We start from the raw sequence: 25,746 nt of genomic DNA, 5'->3' as shown, positions 1-25,746 counted from the left end.
GCCAGTATCATGTTAGAGGCTGAATCCACACCCCAACCCCCAGAAGCTGAAGTCCTAACCCCTCTTACCTATGAATGGGATATGCTTTGCACACAGGGCTGCTAGGGTTTGGGATTTAGAACGTCCCCCAACAAATCATGTGTGTCGGGTGGGGAGAGAGTGGTCATGAGGGCTCTGATCTCAGTGGATTAATCCATTGGTAGCAGAAAGGCCCACCAGCAGGTAGGACCCAGTTGGAGGAAGCAGGCCACGGAGGGCGTGCCCTGGAAGAGTACCTCTTCTCTCCAGTGCTCCCTCCCACCCCCAACACCTCTCTCTCTCTGCTTCTGAGTTACCAGGAGCTGAGCAGCTGTCCTCTGCCACCCCTTCTGCCATGATGCTCGGCCTTACCTCTGGCCCAAAGCAGTGGAGCTGACCAACCATGGACTGACTCCTCAAACTGTGAGCCCAAATAAATCTTTCCTCCTTTAAATTGCTCTTGTTGTATAGTTTGGTCACAGGGATGGAAAGCTGACCAGCCCAGGGTCTTTAGAAAGATAATCAAGACCATGAGAATGGGCCCTCATCAAACATGACTGGTGTCCTCAAAACAGAGGGTGTTGGGGGTCTGTGGTTGTGGCTCAGAGGTAGAGCATTCGCCTGGCACATGTGAGGCACTGGGTTCGATCCTCAGCACCGCATAAAAATAAAATGAAGATATTGTGTCCACCTAAAACTAAATGAATAAATATTTTTTTTTAAAAGAGGGTGTTGGGATACAGATCCAGAGGAAGGAAGAAGATGGCCATCTACGAGCCACAGAGAGAAGCCTGGGGCAGATATCCTTCTCTCACAGCCCTCAGAAGGAACCAGCCCAGTTGGCATCTTGACCTTGGACGTTCAGACCCCAGAACTTCGAGAGAACCAATCTCCGATGTTTAAGTCACCAGGTCCTCAGCACTTAGTTATGGAAGACTGTGCTAAGCCTCAGACAAGCCTCTTCTTCCCTAGGACTCCCCAGGCCAATCCTTGAACTCCTGTTCTGCCACTGACTCATCAGCCTGGGCTACCCTGTGGAAGGTACCGTGTCGAAGATGTCACTTTTGCTGGGGGAGAGAGAACGATCAATGATGAAGAGAGGGTCAGCATCACCAGAGAAAACCAGGAGCTGGAAGCTTCCTATGTCCTTGTACCTCTTGTGCACAACTTGGGCCTCTTGGAGGAAGTCTGGTGTCTGTCTGTCTGTCTGTCTGTCTGTCTCTCTCTCTCTCTCTCTCTCTCACACACACACACACACACACACACATGCAGAGGTGGCATTGAACAGAGGACAGACATCAGCCACAAAGGGGTATTTCAGCACATATTTCTTCTCCATTCTCCCAAAGAAGGTGTGAAATGTGGGCAACCAAGAGCTGGCCAAGGCTGTCGGGGCATCTGGAAAGGAGGGGCCTAAAGTAATGTATGGGGAACACATGGGAAAGGCAGAGCAATGGGGTGGGGGGGTTCAAAGGGGCCAGGGAAGGGGGAGCAGATGTTGACCTGGAGGGACTGTTTGCTCTCTCTCTCTCTCTCTGAATTCAGAGCTATCGATGAATGGGAAATGGAAACAAAGAGGCCCAAAGAAAGTAACAGAAAATCTGTATTAGTCCATTTTCCGTTGCTATAACAAAATACCTGAGGCTGGGTATTCTGTATTTATATAATATTGACAAGGTCTACGTGTAGGAAATCTGTTGAGACCGACCTTTGTCAAATGCATTTGAGATTCATCCATAGTGTCGTGTGAATTGATAGTTCCTTTTCATTTCCAAGTAGCATCCCTGGATACGAACACTTCCCATTTCTCTTTTCTATTCAGCCATCAAAGTGCACTGGGGTTGCTTCCAGTTTGGGGCAATTCATTATGAATAATGCTGTTATAAACATCCGTGTACAGGTTTTTATGTGAGTCTACGTTTTCATTTCTCTTGGATTATTTCCTAGGAATGGGATCGGCGGGCATGACTACAGATTGATGTTCAGCTTTATAAAACTGCCGTTTTGAATTCCCACCAGCAATTAGAGTTTCAATTGTTTCTTGTTCTTGCCAAACGCTTGGAGTTGCTAGTACTTTTAATTTTCACAGAATATTCTCTCTTTGTGTCTCTAATTTGCATTCCCTTAACGACTTCAGAAACCATCTATTTATCTGCCATCCATTCATCTGGGTGTGTTTGAATATTTTTTCCATTTTTATTTATTTATTTATTTATGCTTTCCTGTTGTTTCTAGAGTTCTTTACCTATTCTGGATTCATATTCTTCATTGGATATGAGATGTGCAAGTATTTTTCTCCCCATCTGTGGCTTGTCTTACAGAAGGTACTTCTTAAAAGGAAAGTCAGATATATGCCTTAAGTCACCCTTAAAATGTCAAATGCACTTGAGATTCATCCATAGTGTCCTGTGAATGGATAGTTCCTTTTCATTTCCAAGTAGCATCCCTTGGTATGGACACATCCCATTTTGCTTTTCTATTCATCCCAGTTTGGGGCAATGGGTCCAGTGGCTTCCAATGCTTTTTTTTTTTTTTTTTTAAGAGCTATGGTTTTATACACAGTAGTTAGGTTCATCCCCGAAAACTCATACATGCATAGAAATCAATTTTAGTTCACGACGGCTTCCAACACTCTTCATATGAGACCCCGCTGCTCTTCCCTAGACTCTGATGAGCGGACCCTGCCCAGCATGGCCTCCCTTCCCTACTGACCAAGAGCCCACCAAACTCTTTCTGCTCCCAGACTTTGGGACTACCTGGGAAGCTCTTCCCTTGGTTTCCTTTTTGGACTGTGTTCTCCTCCTAGGCCAGGGCTCCTCGTAAACACCTTGTCCTCAGAGACCCCGGGCCAGGTCATCTTGTAAAGCAGCTTTGCCCTACTACTTTTCTCTTTCCTCTCGGTTTCCTCCATATATAACTCACCACATTCTAAAATTACCTTCTCTTTTCTCCTTTGTGATTGCCAACCCCACCCCCACCCCACCAGAAAGTGAGCTCCCAGGGACTGAGTCTGTCCTGGTCGCCGCCACCACTCTTGGTGCCTGACATGCAGTAGGTACTCAGTAAACACTTGAGGAGTCAATGAACAGTCTCCCTAACCATCTGAATCTAACTCAGAGCTAAGCTGCCGCCTTTTCCACAGGGAAAGGCCCTTGCGTTTACCCTGAGCATCTGGAGAGAAGAATGAGGAGGCAGAGGAATGATAATCCCCCTCACATCCTAGGTCAACGAGGCCCCAGTCTCCACTCTGAAATTCCCCATGCTAATGAGAGGAGCGAGGATCACTGAAATCCACAGATAATCCCCAAACTTCACTTCAGCTGTCTGTGTCAAGCTCCTCCGCAGCGAGAAGTCCCTCTCCCTCAGCAGTGGCTAACGAGGCACAAAAGAATAAATGTCTCAAGTTGCGCCCGGAGCCTTTCCCCTGCCACTTTCAGATCAAGGTGCAGAAGGCAGGAAATGCAGGGGGGAGGGGAGCCCCCTAATCCCAAGATGAGTTATTTGACCCTCCCTGATCTAGTTAACCATAGTCTCCCTGCACCTGTTCTATAGCTGAGGCAAAAAGCACAGGTCCTGCAAATGGTTCCGAGAGAGAGAGAGAGAGAGAGAGAGAGAGAGAGAGAGAGAGAGAGAGAGAGAGAGAGAGNNNGAGAGAGAGAGAGAGAGAGAGAGAGAGAGAGAGAGAGAGAGAGAGAGAGAGAGACTGCACACACAGGCTAGAGGTGGAAGGCAGGGGCTGGAAACAGCCAGAGTACCTGATCTGTGTGGCAGGACAGGGAAGGACAGTCCCTCCCTGCATCAACTGCTAGCCCGGTGTGGTCAGGATGCCCTTGCATGCCGTCTGGTCTCAGAACCCCATTTGGACATGCACAGCCTGTCCTCACCTCTGCTCGGGGTTCCACAAGCAGCTGCTGGCCACATCTCTGTGGCTTGATTCCTTTATCAATTTTGTTCCCAAAGCATGTGCAACAGCATTAGGGCAAATCCTTGGGGCCCTGCCCAGTCCTGTGAGAATTGGCCACAAAGTCCACACAGGGACTGAGCCCTTGTAGAAGGGGAGTCTGTTCTCCCAAGCCCCTCTCTGCCCTAGGAAAGAATAAGAAAGTTGGAGAGCCGAAAGAATCCTCTACACCTTGTGTGTACTCTGACTTCGTGGAAGGTTCTCACATCTCCCTTTTCTTTGATTTGAACATTTAATCCTAACAGTTAACATGGGTGGAGCAGATACTTTGTGCGAGACTATAGCACCCCAATAAATCTGCATCATAACACTAGGAGGGAGAAGGGACGGTTACTATCCCCATTTTCAGATGAATAAACCAAGGTAGAACTTGAACCCTGATCTGGATAATTCCAAGTTCAATGCTATTAAAAGCTTTCCACCCTGAGCCCATCTGATGGGCCCCACCTGGTGCTTTCCTGGTGGCAAAAGCCCAAAAGACACTATTTCCCAAGTAAAATGTCCTCAACACTATTGACTGCCAAGCCCAGAAACTCCAGGAACTAGGGGAGATCCAAGGTCAAAGGTCTTTTCTGCTCAAGCTCTGGGGACCCCTGGGGATCCTCCAGGAATGTCACGTAGAAACTCAGAGTGGGCCTACGAGATAAGGACTCACACCCAGGGAGGTGAACACAATAGAGATGCCCAGGAAATGAACTGCAGGGCTGGGCCCAGAGGACCTGTTTTAGCACAAGTGCAATGAGTCACAGAATCAGGGACATCCTTCATCTGTAAAGACCTTGGAACAAAGCAACCTCCACCTGACTGGTTCCATCCGCTCCATCCCTAGATCATAAGTTTCACTGCTAGAAGGGATAACCCTGTTGTAGAAAAGACCCATATGATTTTGAATCTTTTAAGAGCAGAACATGGAACCGGAGAAGTCAAAGCTGGGAGGGACCCAGGGACCAGAAACCTGAATACGATTCCACAAAGACAACTGAGGTCTAAGAAGGTCACATGACTAGTTCGATGCCCCACAGATTCTGAACATTAACCAAATCTGTAAAAAGGGGCTTTGACTCTCACATCCCCCAGGGAACAGAGAAAAAGTGTGTGCCAACACCGGTCACAGCTGGGGTGAGATCTTCCACTGGGCATTTTTCTCTCCCAACTGTAGGATCCGAGGCAGGCGTCACTTTTCTCTCATGGCAGGTGCTGGCCTTACCTTGTCACATGAATGCCACTCCTTGGGTTGGGTTCTGTGCTGTCAAAGCTGGAGCTGCTCTAGCTACCGACGACCTTCCTGCCTCAGATGACCAACCCTTTTCTCTGCACCCCACAAAAACACAACAGGAAACAGAACTGTGATAAGGGACCCACAAAATGAAAGCTGGCTCCTGAGGGTTTTGTAAAGGGGGACAATGCTTTAGGAAGGTCCAGAGGGGTGGGGTTCCCAGGTACTTAGCTATGCTGAGACTAAAACTTCCAATGATCAGATCTAAATATACAAGCTGGTATACACATGTGCACACACATGATCACACATGTATACGCTCTTGGCCTGTGATCCCATGTCTTGATCTAGATATTGTGATATTAGGGGTGCTGAACCACTGAGCGACATTCCCAGCCCTTTCTAAAATTTTATTTTGAGATAGTGAGGTCCTAAGCAACTTAGTGAGACCCTAAGCTGCAGATGCTGGCCTTGAACTTGTGATCCTCCTGCTTCGATCTCCAGAGTCACTGGGATTATAGCTGTGTGCCACCATTCCCAGCTAGGCTTCACCAGTCTTGTCAAGCAAGATTTAAAAAACTTAAAGGCAGGAAGCTGGGTACGGTGAGGCATACCTGCAATCCCAGCTACAGGAAGCTGAGGCAGGAGCTTTGCTTAGGCCCAAGAATTTAAGGCCAGTCTGGGCAACATAATAAGACTAAGACCCTGTCTTTAAAAAAAAAAAAAAAAAAGTTTAATTTTAAATTTAAATGCCCCCCCCACCCAGTTTTCATCAAGGGACTCATAAAAATATTGACATTCTCTCAAAGAAAAAAATTCGGGAGTCTAAGCCACCTGTGAGCCTTCCTTGAATCCACACTGCCAAAAGCAAACCACCATCCTCATTTCTTATTCTCCTCCATTTCTCCACCTCTGTGGGTCTCAGCCTTGGCTACACATAAGAATCACCCGAGGAGGCAATTCCCAATGCCCAAGCCTCATCTGGACCCAGTAATTAAAGCAGAATCTCTGGGGCGGAACCCAGGCTGCAGTATTTTTATGTCTCTCCCGGCTGATTCCCCTGTACAACCAAGGGTAAGAACTGAGGCACACATGAAGTGAAGGTCAAGAATCCAGAATGAGGGAGACATAGGAGGTGGCCCAGGGAGCCCAAGGGAGCCTGACTGAGGGGCTCACGTCTCCACCCCAAGCATGCCTGGCAAAGACAGCGGGGACTGTCCCATGCTTTTGCCCTAATGACTGCATGCATCTTCTTTGGGCTCGGGCACCTTCTCAGCAGCCTGCAATTCAGCCCCATTGGCTGCAGACTGGAGGGGGGGTGGGCAGGGCAAGGGGCGACCCAACAGGCTGCTCAGTGAGATGGAACGAGAGCCTTTTGTTAGGAGACGCTGGCTGCGGTGGTTAATTTCTTAATGCTCATCGCGATTCCGTTCACGGGAGACTCTCGGAATGTCTTTATCCATCACACAGGGTTTGGGAAGATGATAAATTAATATCGTTATCAATGGAGGCGCTGCTGAAATGGTCCAAGAGCAAACGTCTTCTTTGCGGACTTTAAAAAAAAAAAGAAAGCGCTCCCAAGTCCATAAAGAGAGACAAATGGTAAACAAAACCTCCTATCTTTTGAAAGATTCCAGGACGAGTATCATTCACAAACCGTTCGGTGGAGAAAAGGGGAGAAATTTATCTCATCTGACTTTGTATAGGACAACGGCCCGCACCATAATGAGGCCGTGCCCGTGCTGTGAAATTGCACTGAATAGCCGGAGAGTGCACAGGCCTGTCCCCTGGGCATGTTTATTACGGCCCTTTGTACGCACCAACCCTGCCAGCCCCACTCTGCTTCTCAACGAGGGGAGGGGAGAAAAGAACCCAACAAATTTGTTGCTATGAAACTTCCCAAATGGGGGAACTGCATAATAACGTGTGGAATCAAATGCCCTTGCTCCAAGCTGTTCTTGTCGGGGTCCACCCCTGCTCTACAGTGAACAAGGTCCTGCGTCAGCCAATCACCAGCCCTGTAGATGGGTGGCCTCGGCCCCCTGCCTGGGTCCCTCTTGGGCCCAGAGAAGTCAGGGATAAAGAGGGCCCCCAACGCCATTCCCAAGCCAACTTGGGAGTCCAGAGCCAGTTGTCCCAATTCCCCTGTGAAATTCATTTGAACCAAAGTGAAGAAGTGTGGCCTTCACTTGAGGGTTCCCTGAGGTCAATCTCAGGAGAAGGGGGCCAAGGCCAGTGTCACACACACCTACAAGGTTTGGATGCCTGTGACAGCAAACTGTCAAAATGCTGGAGGCCAGTAGGCTTCCTCCCAGGGAAGGAAGCATTTCTTCAATCATGTGGCCCTCAGAAAGCAAGGCAGAAAGACCCCCGTGGAGGCGGTGGTGGTGGTGATGGAAGAAGGGAAGGTATTGACAAAGAAACCCTGTGTGAAAATCTTGGGGGTACACACAGCCCCCCAAGCATCTTAACTTCTCCTAAAATTGGTTCCTGCCAAGATCTCTGAGTCTCTTTGTGGTGGGAGATGTCCCTTGGAGGAACTGAAGATTTAAAGTTCCCACATACCCTAAAAGGATGAGTTAGGAAGAGAATAGGGGACAGATGTGGAACTTTCAAGAGCTGTCTTCATTAGGTTGTTGGAAATTTCTGGTCACATTTTTGCTCCTTAATCAGACAGCAGATTTTTTTTCTTCACCAATCAAGAAGGAGGATCCTTTGGGCTATCCTTTTCCTCACCAATCCAGAGACAGAAACCTTGAAGCATTGTCTTTCCTCACCAATCAGGCGGCAGGTTCCTTGAAGCATTGTCTTTCTTCTCCAATCAGGTGGCAGGTTCCTTGAAGCATTGTCTTTCTTCTCCAATCAGGTGGCAGGTTCCTTGAAGCATTGTCTTTCTTCTCCAATCAAGACACTGAGAGTCCCGACACCCTGCCTCATTTTCTCAGCAGGATGTGATTGTCTTCTCCCAGGAATTCTTCTCCCAGAGTTCCCATCGAGACCGGGGCAGCTGCTGTCCAGACTGAAAATGCAGACAGCCACCTAGGCTAGCCCTAGCTTTTTAAATCAGGAACAGGGACAGCCCCTCATCTGCCTGCCTCTGTTCCCCCCTAGAAACCAGCAAAGGAAGCTGAGCGTTGGTAGCCCTTCCACCAGAGAGGCAGACCCTGGAGAATGAACCTGAACCTTGTGGCTTCCTGGCATCTCTCACTCTGAGCAGTAAGAGGATAAGAAATGTCATGGCTGTTTTCCCTACCCTTGGCAACCGAGGGAAAGGTGGAGATGACCAAGCCTCGTTTCTGCCTGCATCTCCAGGGAACAGGCATTTTTGTCCTAACAGCAGAAAACAGCAGGCCAGGATATGAGCAGCGCCCCCTTTCCCTGGGCACAGGGCTGCCCACCTAAGTGGCTGCTATGGGTTAAAACTTCTTGGCTGAATCTCCAAGAAATCTATGTGTCAGCCAGCTGTTTACAAGACCCCTGGCCTCAATTTCTTCTGTAAAAATGAGACAACAAACACTGGGCACAGGCAAAGGAGCTGGATGCCTTCCAACTCTGCACTCAGAAAACCCACAGCCATCTCTCCCTGGTCTTGCCCTGATCATACCTTCCTGACACTGCAGACCTTTCTAGGGTCCCTTCGCCTGGGCCACCTTCCCTTTTCCAAGTCTCCAGGAGGATGCTTACCTGAAATCGTTGTCTTTTTTGATATGGAAACAGCCCAGCTATCTTTCTGCTCAATTTTCTTCTGGCAATCACCAGAGGCCGTTAAGTCCACAGATCTGGAGACAGCTTGCTTCATCTTGGAAGCCACCCTTACTCATCTATGTGCATTTGGAATCAAAGGGCTCTCTCCTGGAGGAGACAAACTGGGAACCTGGTGGGGTTTCTGTTTTTGAGAAGAGGTTTCTGCACAAGCAGTGCTGGCATCATGCTCAGAAAGATGCATGCTTTGTCAAGCCCTCTGCCCCTGTTGCGAAAGCCTTAATTATTTTTGAGTAAGGGGCCCCGTATTTTCACTTTGCTCTGGGCCCTGCAAATTATGCAGTCAGTTCTGCACACAAGTGCCCAACATCTGGTGGATTTCCTGTGACGAAGATGATACTTCAATCAAAGGCTGAAACCCAGAAGGGTTTCTGTACTGGACTCACGTCTGCCATGGCTTGGGGACCTTCTGTCACGGTCTACACAAGCCTATGTCAGGACCCCGTGTATGCTGAGCTGTTGGCTGGAGCTCTTGGAGATAAACGTCTTCCTGAGAAGCCATGCTCGCGCCTAGCCCTGGGCCCCATCTTTGGGAGCAAAAGAACCCTGGTTCCTGGAATTCCCAAAAGCTAGCGTGGGGGGAGGGTACTTCTCACCCTCCAACATCACTCAGTTCTCTGGCATTTCATCAGCTTCTCTGAGTCATCTGACCATTGCCTCATTTTTGTTGGTGGGAGAAAAACAAACAGCAGAAAGTTAAAACGTTAGTGCTTGCTTCAGTGAGCGAAAATAGAGTCTCCGGTCTCTCTCTCTCTCTCTCTCTCTTTTTTTTTTTTGTCCTGAGAAGTAAAGCTATTTGCAAATGGATTAAATGTTCCTTCTGAGACCCTGATCCTGAAACTGCAACCTCTCTGCAACTGTGCGTGTCTATGTGTGTGTGACAGGGGGTGGGGGCCCATGCGCACACATCCAAAGAACTGCGTCTGCGTCTGCGTGGGTTTGGGAAAAGAGGGTCCTTTGTCCCGAAGGTAAGCCTGGCGAACATGACTCGCGTCCCTGTGGTATGCAGCACACCTGTGCAGAGGAGGAGCTCAGGAGGGGGAGGCGTCAGCGGGCCAGCCCTGCACCCTCTTAGGGGATCACACCTTCTCCTTTCTTCTCCTTTGAGCCATGTCTCCATTGCCCCTTTGTTTTGGCTTACACCTTCAAATACCAGGGAGGCTGTGTGTGTGTGTGTGTGTGTGTGTGTGTGTGTGTGTGTGATGACCTCAGTCTACACTCCTCTGTATGGAAACTAGAAAAAAAAAAAAAAAGAAATCACAAAGGAGAAAGAAAGGAAAGAGGTCAAGTTCTGTCCCACCCACCCCCCTCCAAGCGCAGCCTACCTTTGCAGGCCTTCCGGTGGGTGATGGGCTTGCCCATGTCACGGTAGTAGCCCTCCTTGCAGTAGTGACAATGGCGGCCAGCGGTGTTGTGGCGGCAGTTCAGGCAGACGCCTCCACTCTTGCGTCCAGACAGCTTGTAGAGCTCCATGTTGAAGCGGCAGCGCCGGGCATGCAGGTTGCAGTTACAGGCTGCAGGAAAGACAGGCAGAGACTGTGAGCCAACAAGGGTGCTGCGGAGACAGACATCATGGGGACCCAGAGAGACTCCGTTTCCAATTGCCCCCAACTGCCCCCTTCATCTCCACTCCTGATCTCGGGAGGCAGCGTCTCGCCCCGGGAGCTCTTCCCGGGCTTCCTTTGTTTGCACCCGTCAATATGATTGAACACCTCAGGGTACCAGGGCTGAGGCTCCCACCAAATTCTTGTGTACAAGTCCTAACCCCAAGTACCTCAGAATTTGACTATGTTTGAAGACAGGGACTTTAAAGAGGTGAATGAATTAAAATGAGGCCCTTAGGTGGGGGCCCTACTCCAAGGTATTCCTATAAGAAGAGGGAATTTCTCTCTTGAGAGACTCAAGAGGTGTATGTGCATAAAGGAAGGACCAGCTGAGATGCACGGTGGTGCACAAACTGTAATCCCAGCAACTCAGAGGATCACGAGTTCGAGGCCGGCCTGGGCAAATTAGCAAGACCCTGTCTCAAAATAAAAAGGCTAAGGATGTAATTCAGTAGGAGAGTATCCCTGGGTTTAATCCCCAGTACCGGGAAGGCAAGGACATGTGAGCAGGCAGCCACCTGCAAGCCAAGGGGAGAGGCCTTAGGTGAAACCAACCTTGACCTTGGACTTCCGGCCTCCAGAACTGGGAGGAAAAAAATGTGTTTAAGCCCCACAGCCTGAGCATACTCATACACTGCTTCTACGCTGGCAGGCTCCCACTCCCTAGAGGACCCCAGGGCCCAGTGCCCTGTCTTCCCTCCCAACATCAACCCTGTGGGCTTCCAATCTTGTAGAGGCCTGACCATCCCTGGGCTTGGGATCCCCTGCAGAGGACCCTTGGCTTGGTTTTCTCTGGCTTCCTCCCAGCCAGGCTTGCTTCCTTCCACCTACTCCTTATACATGACTCAGGACTTGGCACCCTTCCCCCGCCAGCCCTGATGCCCTCTGAGACCATCTTCTGCCCCCACTAACCACGTCTGTGCTCCTGACTTAAAAACGGATATTCCCAGCTTGAAGCCTGGGGTCTCCACTTGGATGTAATAGTGCCTCCCTCGTTCACTCCTCTCTACACTGTCCTCCCACCGCCCTGTGTTCTGAGCTGAGGGTTCTGGGTGACCTTTACCACGGTACAGTCAGTCAATCACCCTCCAGATCTGCAGGACCTATAACCCGGGATTCAACAAGTTATAGATCCAAAATATTAAGGGGGGAAACAGCATCTGTACTGAACATGTACTGACTTTATATGTTTATTTTTATAATGAAATTATTATTTCATTATTTTTATTATTATTCCCCAAATAATATAACAACTATTTACAAACCGTTCACATTGTGTTTGGTATGATAAGTCATCTAGGGATGATTTAAAGTATATAGGAAGATATGTATAGGTTCTGGGTAGATACTTCATTTTCGGCACTTGAGCATCTGTGGATGTTGGTTTCCACATCAGGGATTCTCTATGGCTACCCAGGGACGACTGTCACCAGAGCAGGAATTCCTAAGCACCAATCTGAGGATGTCCATCAGGATCAAGTTGAAATCACTTATCATGGCCTTCAAGGGCTCTGAATCAGCCAGTCCTGCCTCCCGTCCAGCTGCAGCTCTGCTCACCCGCCCCCTCCCTCTTCCTGCTTCAGTTGGGCTCAACTTGTTCAGTTTCCAGAGTGAGCCATGTGCAAGGACTCCCCACCTGCCCCCTCCTGGCCTGCAGGTGCTGCTCCTTTCCTCCTTGGACACCCCCTCTTTGTTTGGCTGTGTCCTTCTCATGTTCCAGGTGTCTCGTGACTTCAGGGTCATTTCCAGGCCCATCTCCACTGCCCCCCCTCAGCCTGGCCCAGGCACCAGCATGGCTCCCATAGAGCCCTCCTCACCACCACCCCCCATACCTGCTCTCCTTGGGCTTCAAATTCTGGGATAACTCCAGCTTGAATCTGACTACTCTGGCTCCTTCTTTGACTTGATCTGTCTTAGATCTGGACTTATGTTAAGTACATTCTAAACCACACCTTTATGGAATTCCTAAAGAAATATATGTATAATGCCACACTCTTGGAAAACAAAATCAGGGAAAAATATACTACTATTTCCACCAACCAGTGTTAACCTAGGGATTTTTGCTTCCAGACTTTCACTAGCTTTGGCTCAAGTGTGGAGCTACTTTTTTTTTTTTTCCCTATAAACACAGATGGATCATATCTGTATACCTCTAGATTTTGCAGGGGGTGGTTCCCAGGGATTGAACCCAGGGGCACTTAACCACTGACTGCATCCCCAGCCCTGTTTTGTATTTTATTTAGAGACAGGGTCTCACTGAGTTGGCTCAATGCCTCACTGTTGCTGAGGCTGGCTTTGAACTCACGATCCTCCTGCCTCAGCCTACCGAGCCACTTGGATTACAGGAGTGTACCACTATGCCTAGCCATTCTTCACAACTTTTAAATGTTACCTGGTACTGTGTTGGGAATTTCTTGCAATCTAAAATAGATGCATTTAAAACAGCAGAGTTTCCTAGGGTTGGACAGCTAGGCTGTTTCCAGTTTGTCACTATTATAAATAACACAGGGAGCCAGGCATGGTGGCTCATGTCTATAATCCTAGGGACTTTGGAGGCTGAGGCAGGAGGATTGCAAGTTCAAGGCCACCCTCAGCCACTTAGCAAGCCCTGTCTAAAAATATAATAAAAAGGGCCTGGGTTGCAGTTCAGCAGTAGAGCACTTGCTTAGCATGTGGAAGGCTCTGGGTTTAATCCCTAGAACTGCAAAAAAATTTAAAAAGAAAAAAAAAAATAGCACCATGGTAACAACCTTCGAACACAATGGTAATCACCTTGAACCACCTTGAAACACATTTCTCAAGGCAGAACTGTGAGTCAAAATTTGGGTTCTACATGTTTTTAACTTTGGATCCAAATCGCCCAATTGCTGTCAAGAAAGACTGTGCTGGCTCACTCTCCCAACAGCAGGATGTGACAGCTCTTGTGTCGCCACACCCTTGAGAAAAATGACAATGCACATTTGTTATAAGTATGCTTCTTTTCTTTAATCTTTGCCAATTTGTCTGGGGGGAAAAAAAAACTCACACATGATTTTCATCTGCATGTCTTTGATTACGAGGGAGGCTGGGCATTTCTCTGAGTGTCTATTTATATTTCCTGAGCGTGCGCCCACATTGCCTGTTCATGCCATTTGCCCAGTTTTCAAATAAGGTGGGGTTTTCTTCGCACTGTCTAGAGCTCTTTCACTATTGTCTTTAAAAACATTTCTATGATACAAATATTTTGGCCCATTTCTTATTCATATGTTATTTCTATTCCTGATTTGCTTTTAAATTGCCACTTTAATTTTTCTCTGATGTTATAATGCATTCCTTTAAATGCTCTTCCTAGAGTCAGCCCCCCCGCCCCCACCCCGTTCCCTCCCTCACTGGTCACTCAATTATCAAGAGGAGACGCAGGATGGCTTTTGGAGGAAGTGCTAAGACAGTTTACACCCTGAAGTGTGGAAGCTGCTGGAGGTCAGATTAGATCAGAGGACACCCCCGACCCCGAAGAGCTTTCCCAAGTGTCCCTCAGCTGGGGTCCCCAAGAACTTAGTTCACCCAGGTGCAATGAAAGAACGCTGGTACCCTGCCCTCCCCATGGGGGATGGTCACACTTAAAGTACATTCATCATTTCTTTGGTCTAACTCAGCTAGATCAGGGGGGCAGGGTGCTGTTCAAGGACATGAAGTGACCAACTATGGAGCCAGTGAATGGAGGGCCCCAGTTTTCTAGCTGCTGACCCACAGCCCCCAGAGCAAAGTGTCAGATCACTGGAGGTCACAAGCAGGCCTGGACCACAGCCCAGAATCTAGATCTAGCCTACAAAGCACAGAAATCCCAGGGCCTGATACACCTGTCCAGGGCCAGGGATCTGGAAGAAGCACCAGGTCTCACTTCCTTTGCCTTTTATATGCCTTGGAGTGGCATCTTTTGGTTCTTTTTGGAGACTGGTTTCATCCTGTGTCCTCCCCTATAAAGGAGGCTCCAGCTGTCCACTGAGGGGAATCAATGGACTTCTGAGCCCCTCCTGGGGACCCTGAGTCCTTCCTGAGCTTCTAAGGGGAAGCCAGAGCTGGAATCTCTCTTCTATATACACCTCACACCAACAAAAGGTTCATCCCAAACAACTGGTCACACAAAAGAGAGCTCTGAGGCCCAACTTCAAAAAGCAGGGCGTCCCCCTCCTTCCCTCCTGCTTCTCGGAGCTGTCAGGGACTTCAAGTGACAATTGCCCGCGCTCAGACTTCTGCAAAGTATTTTACAGCTTGTTTTCTTTTCTCTTTGTTTTATTTTCTCTACACAAATGGAAAAATGCATCAGGCGAAGCGGCTCACATCTGGATCCCTCTGCTCTACCCAGAGGTGTCACCCAATCCACCCCCCGGCCTGTCCCAGCTCCTGCCTTGGAGAGATACCTTAATCCTTCGTGCCTTCCTGTTTATCTTCTGCTTCTCTCAGAGGCAAAAAATATTGGGTATTAGTTTCATTATCAGATTTCAAGGCGGGAAGGAAAGGGCAAATTTGTAAGAACTGAGGTCAGCCTGGGAGAGAAGGGGGCAGGGGAAGCAGGGAAACTCCTGAAGACCAGCACAGGCCAGGACAGAGTCCTGCCTGGCCAAGGGGTCCCCCAGCTACCCAGAGAGACTCGCTTCCAGCTATCACACAAGGATCATCAAAGATGTACCAGGTGTGGCTACACTTCAGACATAAGGCGTAAGGAGGGATAGGGTGGTGGGCGAGGGGGCCTTCCCAACTCCATGCCAACCCTCTCTGACACAGAGAGGGGACCAAGGAATAGGGTCCTAGAGTCCTCTCCCAGCAGAAGTTCCTCTAAGTCCTACTATAGCACAAATCTATGACCAAGATTCCTTAAGCCTTTCTCAGTCTTCTTCTACAAAACTACAATCGCCCAGCTCCTCACCACCCCTCAGGTCAGTTCCATCCAACACATTTTTCATGGCACTCTAGCTACATGCCACCCACTGCCGTGAGCTGTGTGGCAAACAGAGATGGATGACTCTCAGCTGTCCTGGGGCTTCTCTCTGATAGGGGGAGGGCCAGAGAAGCCTCCTATTTACACATCTTTGATAAAATGGGACAAATGTGCTTGTCAGCTGTGTTGGTTTGCTGAGGACAGGCAAGGTGTTTGCTCTGACACCCACTAATACAAAGCAAGCCTGGATACACTTTTGTCGTACAAATGAAGAGAAAGAATGTCCAAGAGAGAAGATGGAGAGATAAATGGGATGAGGTGGTAGATAGACAGGGGGGTAGATGGGGTGGACAGATGGACAGATGGATTGGTAGCTGGATGGGTGAAGTGATGGATCAATGAATGGACAGACTGGGTGATGAATGGATGGATGGATCGATGGATTGGTACATGGATGGATAGATGAATAAATTGGTGGATCAATAGATAGATGGATTGGTGGATGGATGTATTAGCAGGTAGGAAAGTAAGTAAATAGGTAGACAGACAGGTAAGACAGAGAATATACTGCCTAGACCAGACCCTGATAAGGCATGACCTTGTGATGATACTTTTTGGTTTTAGGATACCGGGAATTGAACTCAGGGACACTCGACCACTGAACCACATACCCAGTCCTATTTTGTATTTTATTCGGAGACAGGGTCTCACTGAGTTGCTTAGCACCTCACCATTCCTGAGGATGGCTTTGAACTCACAATCCTCCTGCCTCAGCTTCCAGAGCGGCTGGGATTACAGACATGTGCCACTGCACCCAGCGACATTTTTTTTTTAATTGATGCTTTAAACTCATCTTGCTGTTTTAACTCATCAGTTTGACTTCTGTCCATTCAAGTAGTCTGAGAAGCTTTAGGGGGAAGAACACACATCTAAGTGCCATCGATTCCAACCCAGGACTCTAAACAGGTTTTGCACAAAGACTGAGTCTGCAAACCCTAGCTGGATGATGCTGGTCCTCCCCAAAAGACCCAGATAAACTAACCTCCAAGCCCCACCAAGACCACCCCAGGCCCAGAAAGTGTTCAGCAGACACTATTGAACTATTTCCTGACCGTATCTCTCAGGGACACTGGTCCTGCCTCCCCGAAATTTATGTGGTTCAGGGTTCTGTCCCTGGTCTTGGCCCCAGGGTCCCCTCTCTGCCCTCTTAGCACACAGGATCTCTGTCTTCTCTCCCTCCCAGGGTAATTCTTTTAGGAAAGCTGCCCCATGTTGTTTATGCAGTATATTGGGAATTTTTGGACTTAATGTGTCTATAGCTGAACTAACCAAAATAACCGACCCATATAAAGCACCATCCACAGCCTGGGGAGTTAGTATCAAAGACCAGTTGGGCTTCCAGTTGGCCAGGAAGAGGGTAAGTTCCCCTCTGGATCTGTCATGATTAGAGGCACATTTCAACATCTCCAGAGCACAAGGGCAGGCTGGGCGTGCCCGGCACATGCAGGGACTTGTGGTGCTATTTCCCCTACTGGTTACTTTGCTAATTACATCTGGAGTGATGGTGTGACAGCACCAAGCCAGACAGAGTCCTGTCTTCAGGATGTTCCCATCTCAAAGGGGAGAAGGATCCATAAAAGATCTAGGATTTCTAGCTTTGAGCAGAACTATCAGGACCAACAGGGATGTCCATCTGCTGGGCTCTTTTGGAAGAAGATGACGAGGACAGGACCCGAGAAGAGAGTCAGAGCCCAGATGGAACATTCTGCCAGCACTGCTCCAATGTCACTTGCGCTGGGGTTGCCTGGGGCTCTGTCTAGATGCATTCTCCCAAGCCCCCCCTCCTCCCCCGTGACATCAATACTCCTGGCCTGCAGGCCAGTGTAGACCAATGGAACCAAACAGAACAGAACCCACTGTATGGAGAGAGAGCCCTGCAGGGGGTGGGCAGAGAAGAGAGTTCATGATGGGCAGTCTGCAAAGAGGACAATGGACAGAGGTCTGGTTTCATAAGAAACTCTCCTTAAACAATTGGTACAGAGTCATAAAAATATTTGAGAGCTATTTTTAAGAGTTTGAGGTCGCTTGTATTTCCTTTTATTTATGACTTTGCTCTCTATTTGGTGCACTATTTATTTAGAAATCGTCTGCCTTTTGTTTATAAATTTTAAGTGTTCCATGTCCAGTAAGTGTCCTTCTGAGGCCAGATTTCAGCATCTCCTGAAATGGCTGGGCTGAGCAACCACAGAGCCCACACACCTGGTTCCCAGCAGCACCCGGATATCACCCTCACTGGACTCTCAGAGGGAGGGGCTGAGGCACCATGGGCCCAGGCATTTCTGGAAACCACAGCCTTTTGTGTCTACCGGTGAGCTGGGCCTAAGAGAAGTGATCGTGAACATAGATAAATTTATAAAATAATCAAAACCCAGATTATAGGTTTCACTTTATCATTGGCAAACCCAATGGCAGGTGGATTGATTTGTGTCGTCAACACATATGTACTGAGCACCTACCATATTCCAGGAACTACACAAGGAGTTCTAACAGGGAGTAGGGCAGAATCTTTGCAGGTTCCCAGGTGTGGCTAACGCTGCTGCCACTGTCACTCCAAAGCCACCACTCACAAAGGTGGCTAGAACTTGTCACTAGAAATGTCAATTGGCCCGATACAAGCTGCGGTGAGCAGCCACGAGTGAGTCAAAGAGATTGTTTACTAAGAGGACATGCGTGGAGTCTTCGGGTTCTAGTTAAGGCTCTAGGGTCTGAAATAATTTGGGGCTGCCTTGTTTCAAGTTCAATTTTAAAAGCCATTGGCAAAGGTCCCCACAAATGGGGCAACTTGATTGTGTGAAAGAAGAATCAACTGTCCACACTGGGCAGGACAATCCAGACGACAGGAGAATGCTCTATGGGACTCTCAGGGATCTCAGCAAACTCAGGAGGAAAGTAGTGGCCTCTCAAGACAGGAGAGGGGGCCACCAAGGAAGGACACCCCCACCAGAACCTACTTCTGCATAACGGCTCATTCATTTCTTCATTCAACAAATATTAATGGAGCCCCTTCGAGGCGCCAGGCTCCTCGGCAGAAGCACAGCTGCTGTGTGGCTGTACTTGGCTCTGGCTAAAACAGATTATGGCCCCTTCAGCTTTCTCTCCAGATGTGATTTTCAATTCAAACAGCCCCCACCAGGCTCAGCCAAAGGATGCTTCTCAAAGCTGGTGCACAGGTTCTCTGGAACTGTCTGCTAATTCTCCAAGTGCAGAGCCCAACCCCAGAGCTTCTTCCCAGGTTGTATAGGGGTGTGAGACTGTGCACATCTCACAAAGTCCCAGGTGGCCTGAGGGACACACTTTGAGAACCACCACTCTAGAGAATGCAGAGAGGCAAAGAGGGTGCCCGGAGCCCTGGGAGCCAGGGGCTTATGACACACAAGCAGAGCCTGGGTGAACATAACCATTACTAAAGTCACATCACACACAGCCATATAGCATCACTAGGAAAGAGAGGTGGGCACGATTTGGGAGGACTGAACTCTAGCCCCAGGAGTGTGACCTTGGAAAGTCCACCTGGCTCCTCCAAGCCTCCATCTTCACACCTGAAAAGATGAAGACATTTGGATCTGATGATCTTTAAGATATCTTTCTGGCTCCCCCAAAACCTATGTCTCCGTGACACCAAAACTCCTGGGAGGGTTGGGGACAGATCTGAACATTCACAGATATGCTAGGGAGGGTATCCAGGAGTGCAGGAGGGGAGTGCTCAAGGTTTCCGCGATGAAGATGATGAGATTGTGAAGAGTCTCAGGGTGGGACTGAGCAGAGGGGACAGGACCACGAAAGGGACAGTAAGACCACTCCCGGGCTTAGGTGGATCACAGAGGGGACTCTAGGACACCACGGACTTGAGAGGGAATCCTGTGGGCTTCCATCTTGCTGACAGTAGAAGTGACAGGTCTTTACTGGGTGACAGCTTCAGGAGGGGAACAGGCTGGTAACTTGGAAGGGGACTGGACAGAATTAATCCCTGGGTCTTTGGGAGAGAAAGGATTCCCTCCAGGGTAGCAGGCGGAGGAAACCCTTTTGATGCACAGAGCGCAGTAATCCCCCCTTATCCAAGGTTTCGAGTTTCCAACATTTCAGTTATCTGTGGTCAACTGGGATTACAAAAGAGCATCATGGCTCAGTGACCCAGGATCCCCCAAGCAGATGACCCTCCTCCTGACGTATCATCAGAAGATCAAGAGTCACGGGACCCTATATCACAATGCCCAGGTCACCTCCCACACTTCATCATGTAGGAACCGAGTCACCTCAAGCCGTCACAAGACAGCAAAGGCAGCACAGTAAGATATTCTGAGAAAGAGAAAGAGCCCTTAACTTTTATTACAGTGCATTTTTATATCTGTTCTATTTTACTATTGATTTTATTGTTGATCTCTCACTGTGCCTCATGTATTAAGTGAACTTGATCATAGGTGTGTGTGTGTGTGTGTGTACAGGAAAAACACAGTAAATATAGGGCTTGGTTCTATCTGAGGTTTCAGGTATCCCCTGAGGCTCTTGGGTATCCTGCTTTGGGGCATGCACAGGGCTGGGGGGGTCTTGGAGGAGGATTTCATGAAACACAGACACCAACAGGGACCCTCCTGGTCAGCCTGAAGGCCAAGTTCTCACAGAGAGGCTTCCCCTTCCTCTCTAAGTCAGTCCTCTGAGGAGCCCGGAGGCCTGCCTGGCCACAGCCATTTATTCTGAAGCTCCAATTTGAAAACAAAATCCCCCGGCCACTTCCAACCCCACCTGGACTTTATCTCCTTTATCAGGGACACAATGGACCAGGGTGGATCAAGGTGGTAGGGTAAAAAAAAAAAAAAAAAAAATGTGGGAAATGCTTTGGAACTCCAGTCCCCTGAGTGAGAGGACCAGGGAGGCCGGCCAGCCAAAGACGGCTTTAGATGGTTTCTGATAAAGTCCCTGGAGATAAGTGGCCTGTGTTTGTCGAGGGCTTAGAGAGCTTTAGCCAAGTCTGATCACAAAGGGGCCCTCTGTCAACAGTCCTTCAGGCCACTAATAGGGCTGAACAAACACTACAGTAACAAGTTCTTCACACCTGTGGAGCTTGGGAAAGGCCCCACTCAAGAGGGCAGACAAAAGGGCTGAGGGGAGGGAGCCTGGGCCCCTACCCAGCTGGGCTCTCCCGGAGCATCTGCAGAAAGGACTGGGGTGGGGGAAAGATAAGTCCAAGTCTGGCAAGCCCCGGCTCCTTCTTCCACCAGAAAAGTGAGCTCCCACTGGTCAGAGAGACCCACTGACCATTGGGGACCCAGCTACAGGGTGGGAAGGTGCGTTTCTCTGGGCTGGGACCAGGGCCACAGACAGGATTAAGGTACGGGGGTTAGAGGGTCCAGAGAGCACCGCCGGGGCCTTGTGGCTCTTTCTCCCCCTGTGTGGGGCCACCGTCCCGTCCCCTCCCCTAGTTGACTGCGGGGCCATCTCCCAAATCTTCTTGACCTCATCATCATTTTTTCCACTGACTTTTTTTTTTCCTCTGTAAACATCTTAGCCTTTTCTTTCCCCTGCCCTTTTTTGGCTGCTACGCCTCCCCCTAAGGCTTCCAAGCCATCCCCTCCTAACTAACATCTCCCAGGCCCTTCGCTGAGGACAGCACAGGCCTTCCCGCACAAACATCCTCCTCCTGGCCCCGCGGGGAGGCCCCTCTCTGTGGAGGAAATGCCAAGGAGGTTTTGTATAAGCACCGAGCAGTCACCGATTCTTGGTCTGCAGAGTTCCTCAGATCCTCCCTCTCCACAGCCCCGGCCCCAGACAGCTGGGTGGGCCGAGAGTGGGCCTCACTCTGGCTTGACACCTCCCTCAGGGAGTCAGCCTTAGCCCCTACCCCCCATCCCCTGCTATATGGCATTCCCAACTCTAGGTCTTCCCCACCTCCAAGTGGCCCTCCACCCCAATCCCTCTTCAAACCTTCCTCTCATCTTGTGACTGCCATGTTCTGGAACCTTCTGTGGCTGCCCACTTCCTTCAAGATGCAAACTCCCTTGCCCTCAAGGGTGCAAATGGTTTCAAAATGGAGGTGCAGAGACTCCCAGGGGTCTTGCTTCTTCCTCATAATAGGGCCCCATGTAAACACCCTACCCCACTCCCATCCACATGGAACAGGAAAGATGTTGTTCCCTGAAGGAGAAACACAAGGGCTCAGGGCTGGTGTAGCCTGCTAAGGTCTCCCAGTTTAACCTGTGGTCACAGAAGACATGAGAAACACGAGGACCTGGTGATAGTGTGATTAACTCCTCACCTGGTAACTCAGGGGCTCTTCCAGCCAGCAAGGGGTCAGGGGGGTGGTCTAGGGCAGAAAGAAGTTGATGATCCCCATCACTACCACCCTCCCCCCCTGGGGCTGCCAGAATTCCTTCCTGAAGACACAATTTTCAGAGAAGGGGCTGTCTGGGCAGAGCTCCCCCGACAGCTTTGTGGACACGAAATCCTCTTTGCCTTGTGACTCGTGGGCTCCGCCAGATGCCTGCTCGCAGCAGCAGCGGGGGCTTCTTTCCAATGGCTCTCCCCAGAGGTGCTGCGCACACTCCGTGAGCTTTCTGCAACCAACATATGAGGGCTGACTTGCCAGCAGAGCTGGCCAAGCCTGGCTCCCGGCTCCCTGGAGTCATTTCCCATCTGTAATGGGTCCCATCACCAAGGCTGGCACATGCCAGGCCGGAGATCCAAGGCGGGATCCAGCAGCAGTAGGGGAGGGGTTGCTGGCGGGGAGGGGCTTAATGACTTGCAGTCTCTCTGTTCTCCCGACATCAGCCTGGGAAGCCTGTGATCCGGACACCTTCCTCTCCATTCATTCGCCACCACCTGGGGGGCCTGCATCCTTCTGTTTGACCGCTTATTTAACTGACTCTCTGGTTAACTTTGACTTGAGTTGGAAGCTCCAGAGAACAGCCTACACCACCCTCGGACTCCAGACTGCATGCCGAGCCCTGCAAGGGCTCACAGAGGGGACTGGCTGAAATTGGGGTCCCGAGAGTCATTCTGGGTCAACACCCACGTATCTTCTCATTTTCCTAATTCACTCTCCAACTAGGGATGCCAGATTTCACAAATGAAAATACAGCACTCCCGTGTAAATGTGAATTGCAATGAACAATTTTTAGAATATGCCCCGAGGCTCGCAGGGCAATCATAACTCCAACACAACCTAGATCCCTATCAAACCTGCCCTTTGCCTAAGACATGTGACTTCAGTGTGACAGATTTTATCAAAGGCAACTCTAATTTTCTCAGCACCTGTGGGTCCTGGAAGAGGTTAAAAGGTTCCTTAATTCAACAGGCCCAGGAGGGCAGAGGCCTGTTTGAGTTTTTTGGTTTTTTTTAATTTTTTTAATTCAAAGAGCTGTCTGATTCTTCAGTTCTTGTTTGTTTAGTGTCAACCTGTCCGTCCCTATTCACTTCTGTTTGTCCACTACTGAAGAGAACAGAAGCCCTGTGCTGGAGGCCATGGGGTCCTATGAGAGAAGGCAAAGGATGCCAACTGTCAAATGACCCCCCAAATGTATTCCCTTGCTGTATGACACCATTATCACTACTGAGAAGACAGGTCACCTCTCTGCCATCCCCATGCTTCTAAGAGCCCTGTTATTCCTAAGCACGCCACAACTCTCCATGCGAGGAACCCCGACTTCACATGCAAAGATCTCTACATGGTAGGGGTACAAGCAGAAGGAAGGCAGGTATGATCTGAGTGGCCCCAAATCTTTACCCAAAGACTGTTTTCATCTGGGCATGTTTTGTGTTGGAACTGATCAAAATCTGAACCCCAACTCTGAATCCAGTTCTTTTAATCAAACCAATTAGGTATAATTTATTTAGAGATGGGTAAACTATTTTTGAGATTACTATGAAAGACCTTAATTAAAAATCATACTGCAGAAGAACACAAGTGGCCCACCACAGCACAGAGGGAATGACAGGGGACAGCAGATTCCAACTGACCGAGGGAGCTGGTGACCGAGGGCCACCCCTAGGAGATAGTGACCTTGCCGTCCCTGAAAGCATTCAAGGAAAGGAATGAGGAGATTCCAGCTCTGGGGAGAAGGCAGAAACAGACTGAGATAATTCTTTGCAACTCAGAGAGCTTTCAAAGAGAGCCTGTCCATCCTGGAGCTGGGAGATACCTCCAAGTTTGAGGTTAGGACTGTCCCTCATAACATTCTGACACAGAAGTTAGTGATGGGGAGTCCGGGGTGCAAATAACCCTGGGTCCCCTGGATAGGGACTGTGCATGTGGAAAGTAGACCGCAGAACTTCCCTGAGGCAAATGTGGGGGATGGATGTGTAAGAAAACAAATCCAAATAGCCCTTCTGACCCAGGCACAGTGAATACAGGCTCCCACCTGTTATCCCAGCAACTTGGGAGGCTGAGACAGGAGGATGGCAAGTTGTGGCAAGCTTCGGCAACTGAGCAAGACTTTGTCTCAAAAAAAATAAAAATAAAAAGGGCTGGGGGTGTAGCTCAGTGGTAGAGCACTTGCCTAATATGCACAAGGCCCTGGGTTCAATCCCCGGTCCTGCAAAAAAAAAAAAAAAAAAAAAAAAAAACTAAGACAATCTTTCTAGAATAGTGTTCTAAGTTATCCATGATGGCAGAAAATATAAACTCTTCCTCCTGGAGAGACAGTCAGTGACTCTGCTTCTGCCATCTTCTGAATGGCCTTTGGGGCAATGCAGTGACAGAGAAGTGGCAGTGATTTTAGCCAGAATATCAGCCTGAAATGTTTCAGGGTTTCAAAGGCTTCAAGGTCAACTGATCTGCACACCGGCACCAACACAACTCACTGCAGCTGGTGCCTCTGCGTTGGGTTGCAGCCAGGATGCTCATTGTTGATTATTTGGAACATCTCTTTCCTGTATTTAGGAATGGTATGTCACCCCAGAGGCTCAGCAAGAACCCAACAAGAGACTGATCCTTATGGGAAAGGGGAGCCTGTGGCAAGTCAGCCCCCAACCCTCCTCTTCCCAGTTGTTTTGAGGGTGAGCAACATGGCTGAATGCTTGGCTCACTGGTCACCCAAGACATTCTGCTGCCTTGCTGTTTCAACACCAAGAGGGTACAGAGGCCAGGAGTCCTCCCCAGATGTTCTAAAGACCCTCAAGTCCCTCCAGCCCTGCCAATCAGCAGAAGGTTTGAGAGGGAGGAGGTAACCAAACTCTCTTCTGCTGGTTGCTTTGGGTCTGGATCTCACGGTGTTGCTAAGAAAGGCTGTCCCCTCGTTGAGGCCTCACCCCCAAAGTGGGCAGGAAGGTGCTAGAACGGCAGCATGTCCTCAAAGAGTGAGGAGCTTCTGAGAGCGCTCAGACGGAAAAGATGGAGAATAGATACCAGGCCACTGCCTGAAGGATGAGGTGGGCCACGGGAGGAAGAAAGTGAGAGGTGGGAATGGAGGGCAGTACTCAAAGATGGAGCCGCTGACACCTGCCATCATTGCTCACTTTGGTCACTAAAACAGGAACAGGTGATTTGCCCAGAGTGGCTCTGTGCACCAGGCTCCAGGGGTCTTTTACTCTTCCCAGTTTCCCTGTGAGGCTAGGACTCTCTAGTCCCCACCCTGCACCTTAAACACCCACGTCACATCCTGAACATGTGCCAAAGAGATAAATGAAGGATGTGCATGAAAGAGTCCCTGACGAGGGATCTCCCAGACTCGAGATGGCTCCAGCCATCCACTTTGTGATTTAGAAACAAAATCTAATCTTCTTCCAGACCCTGGGAGCTGGGATGGAAACCCAGTACCAACCCTTGTGCAGTTCTAAACCTTATACTCATCCCTCAGTATCCAGGGACTGGTTCCAGAACCCCCCACGGATTCCAAAGTCTGTGGGTGCTCCAGCCCCTTATGTAAGATAGTATAGCATCTGCACATAACCAACAACACAATCCTCCCATGTACTTTATATTATAGAGATGATTTAAAGTATTAGGTATTATACTGTATTAGGTATTATAAGTAATTGTAATATGAGGTATTATAAGTAATTATAATACCTAATACAATGTAAAAGCTGGGTAAATAGTTGTTATACTATATTCTCTAGGTAATGACGACAAGAAGTGTGTACATGTTCAGTACAATGCCACTATTTTGCTGACTATGTTTGACCTGATGTTGGTCAAATCTTTTGGCTTAAAAGCCATGGATATGGGGCTGGGGATGTGGCTCAAGCAGTAGCGCGCTCGCCTGGCACGCGCAGG

At 49.2% G+C, this 25,746-nt stretch overlaps 1 protein-coding gene across 1 annotated transcript in view; it reads right to left on the bottom strand.

The window, feature by feature from the left end:
- Ntn1 (netrin 1) overlaps positions 1 to 25,746 on the bottom strand; it is a 97,957-nt gene that overhangs the window by 56,006 nt on the left and 16,205 nt on the right. The window contains exon 2 of the mRNA XM_015504522.2: positions 10,283 to 10,471. Within this exon, the coding sequence (XP_015360008.1) occupies positions 10,283 to 10,471 (189 nt within the window). The remainder of the gene's footprint in view (positions 1 to 10,282; positions 10,472 to 25,746) is intronic.

Source organism: Marmota marmota, unplaced genomic scaffold, assembly GCF_001458135.2.
Source record: "Marmota marmota marmota unplaced genomic scaffold, marMar, whole genome shotgun sequence".
Lineage (NCBI taxonomy): Eukaryota > Metazoa > Chordata > Mammalia > Rodentia > Sciuridae > Marmota > Marmota marmota.
Note: the sequence above shows the minus strand (reverse complement) of the source record. Positions and strands in the feature narration are given on the sequence as shown.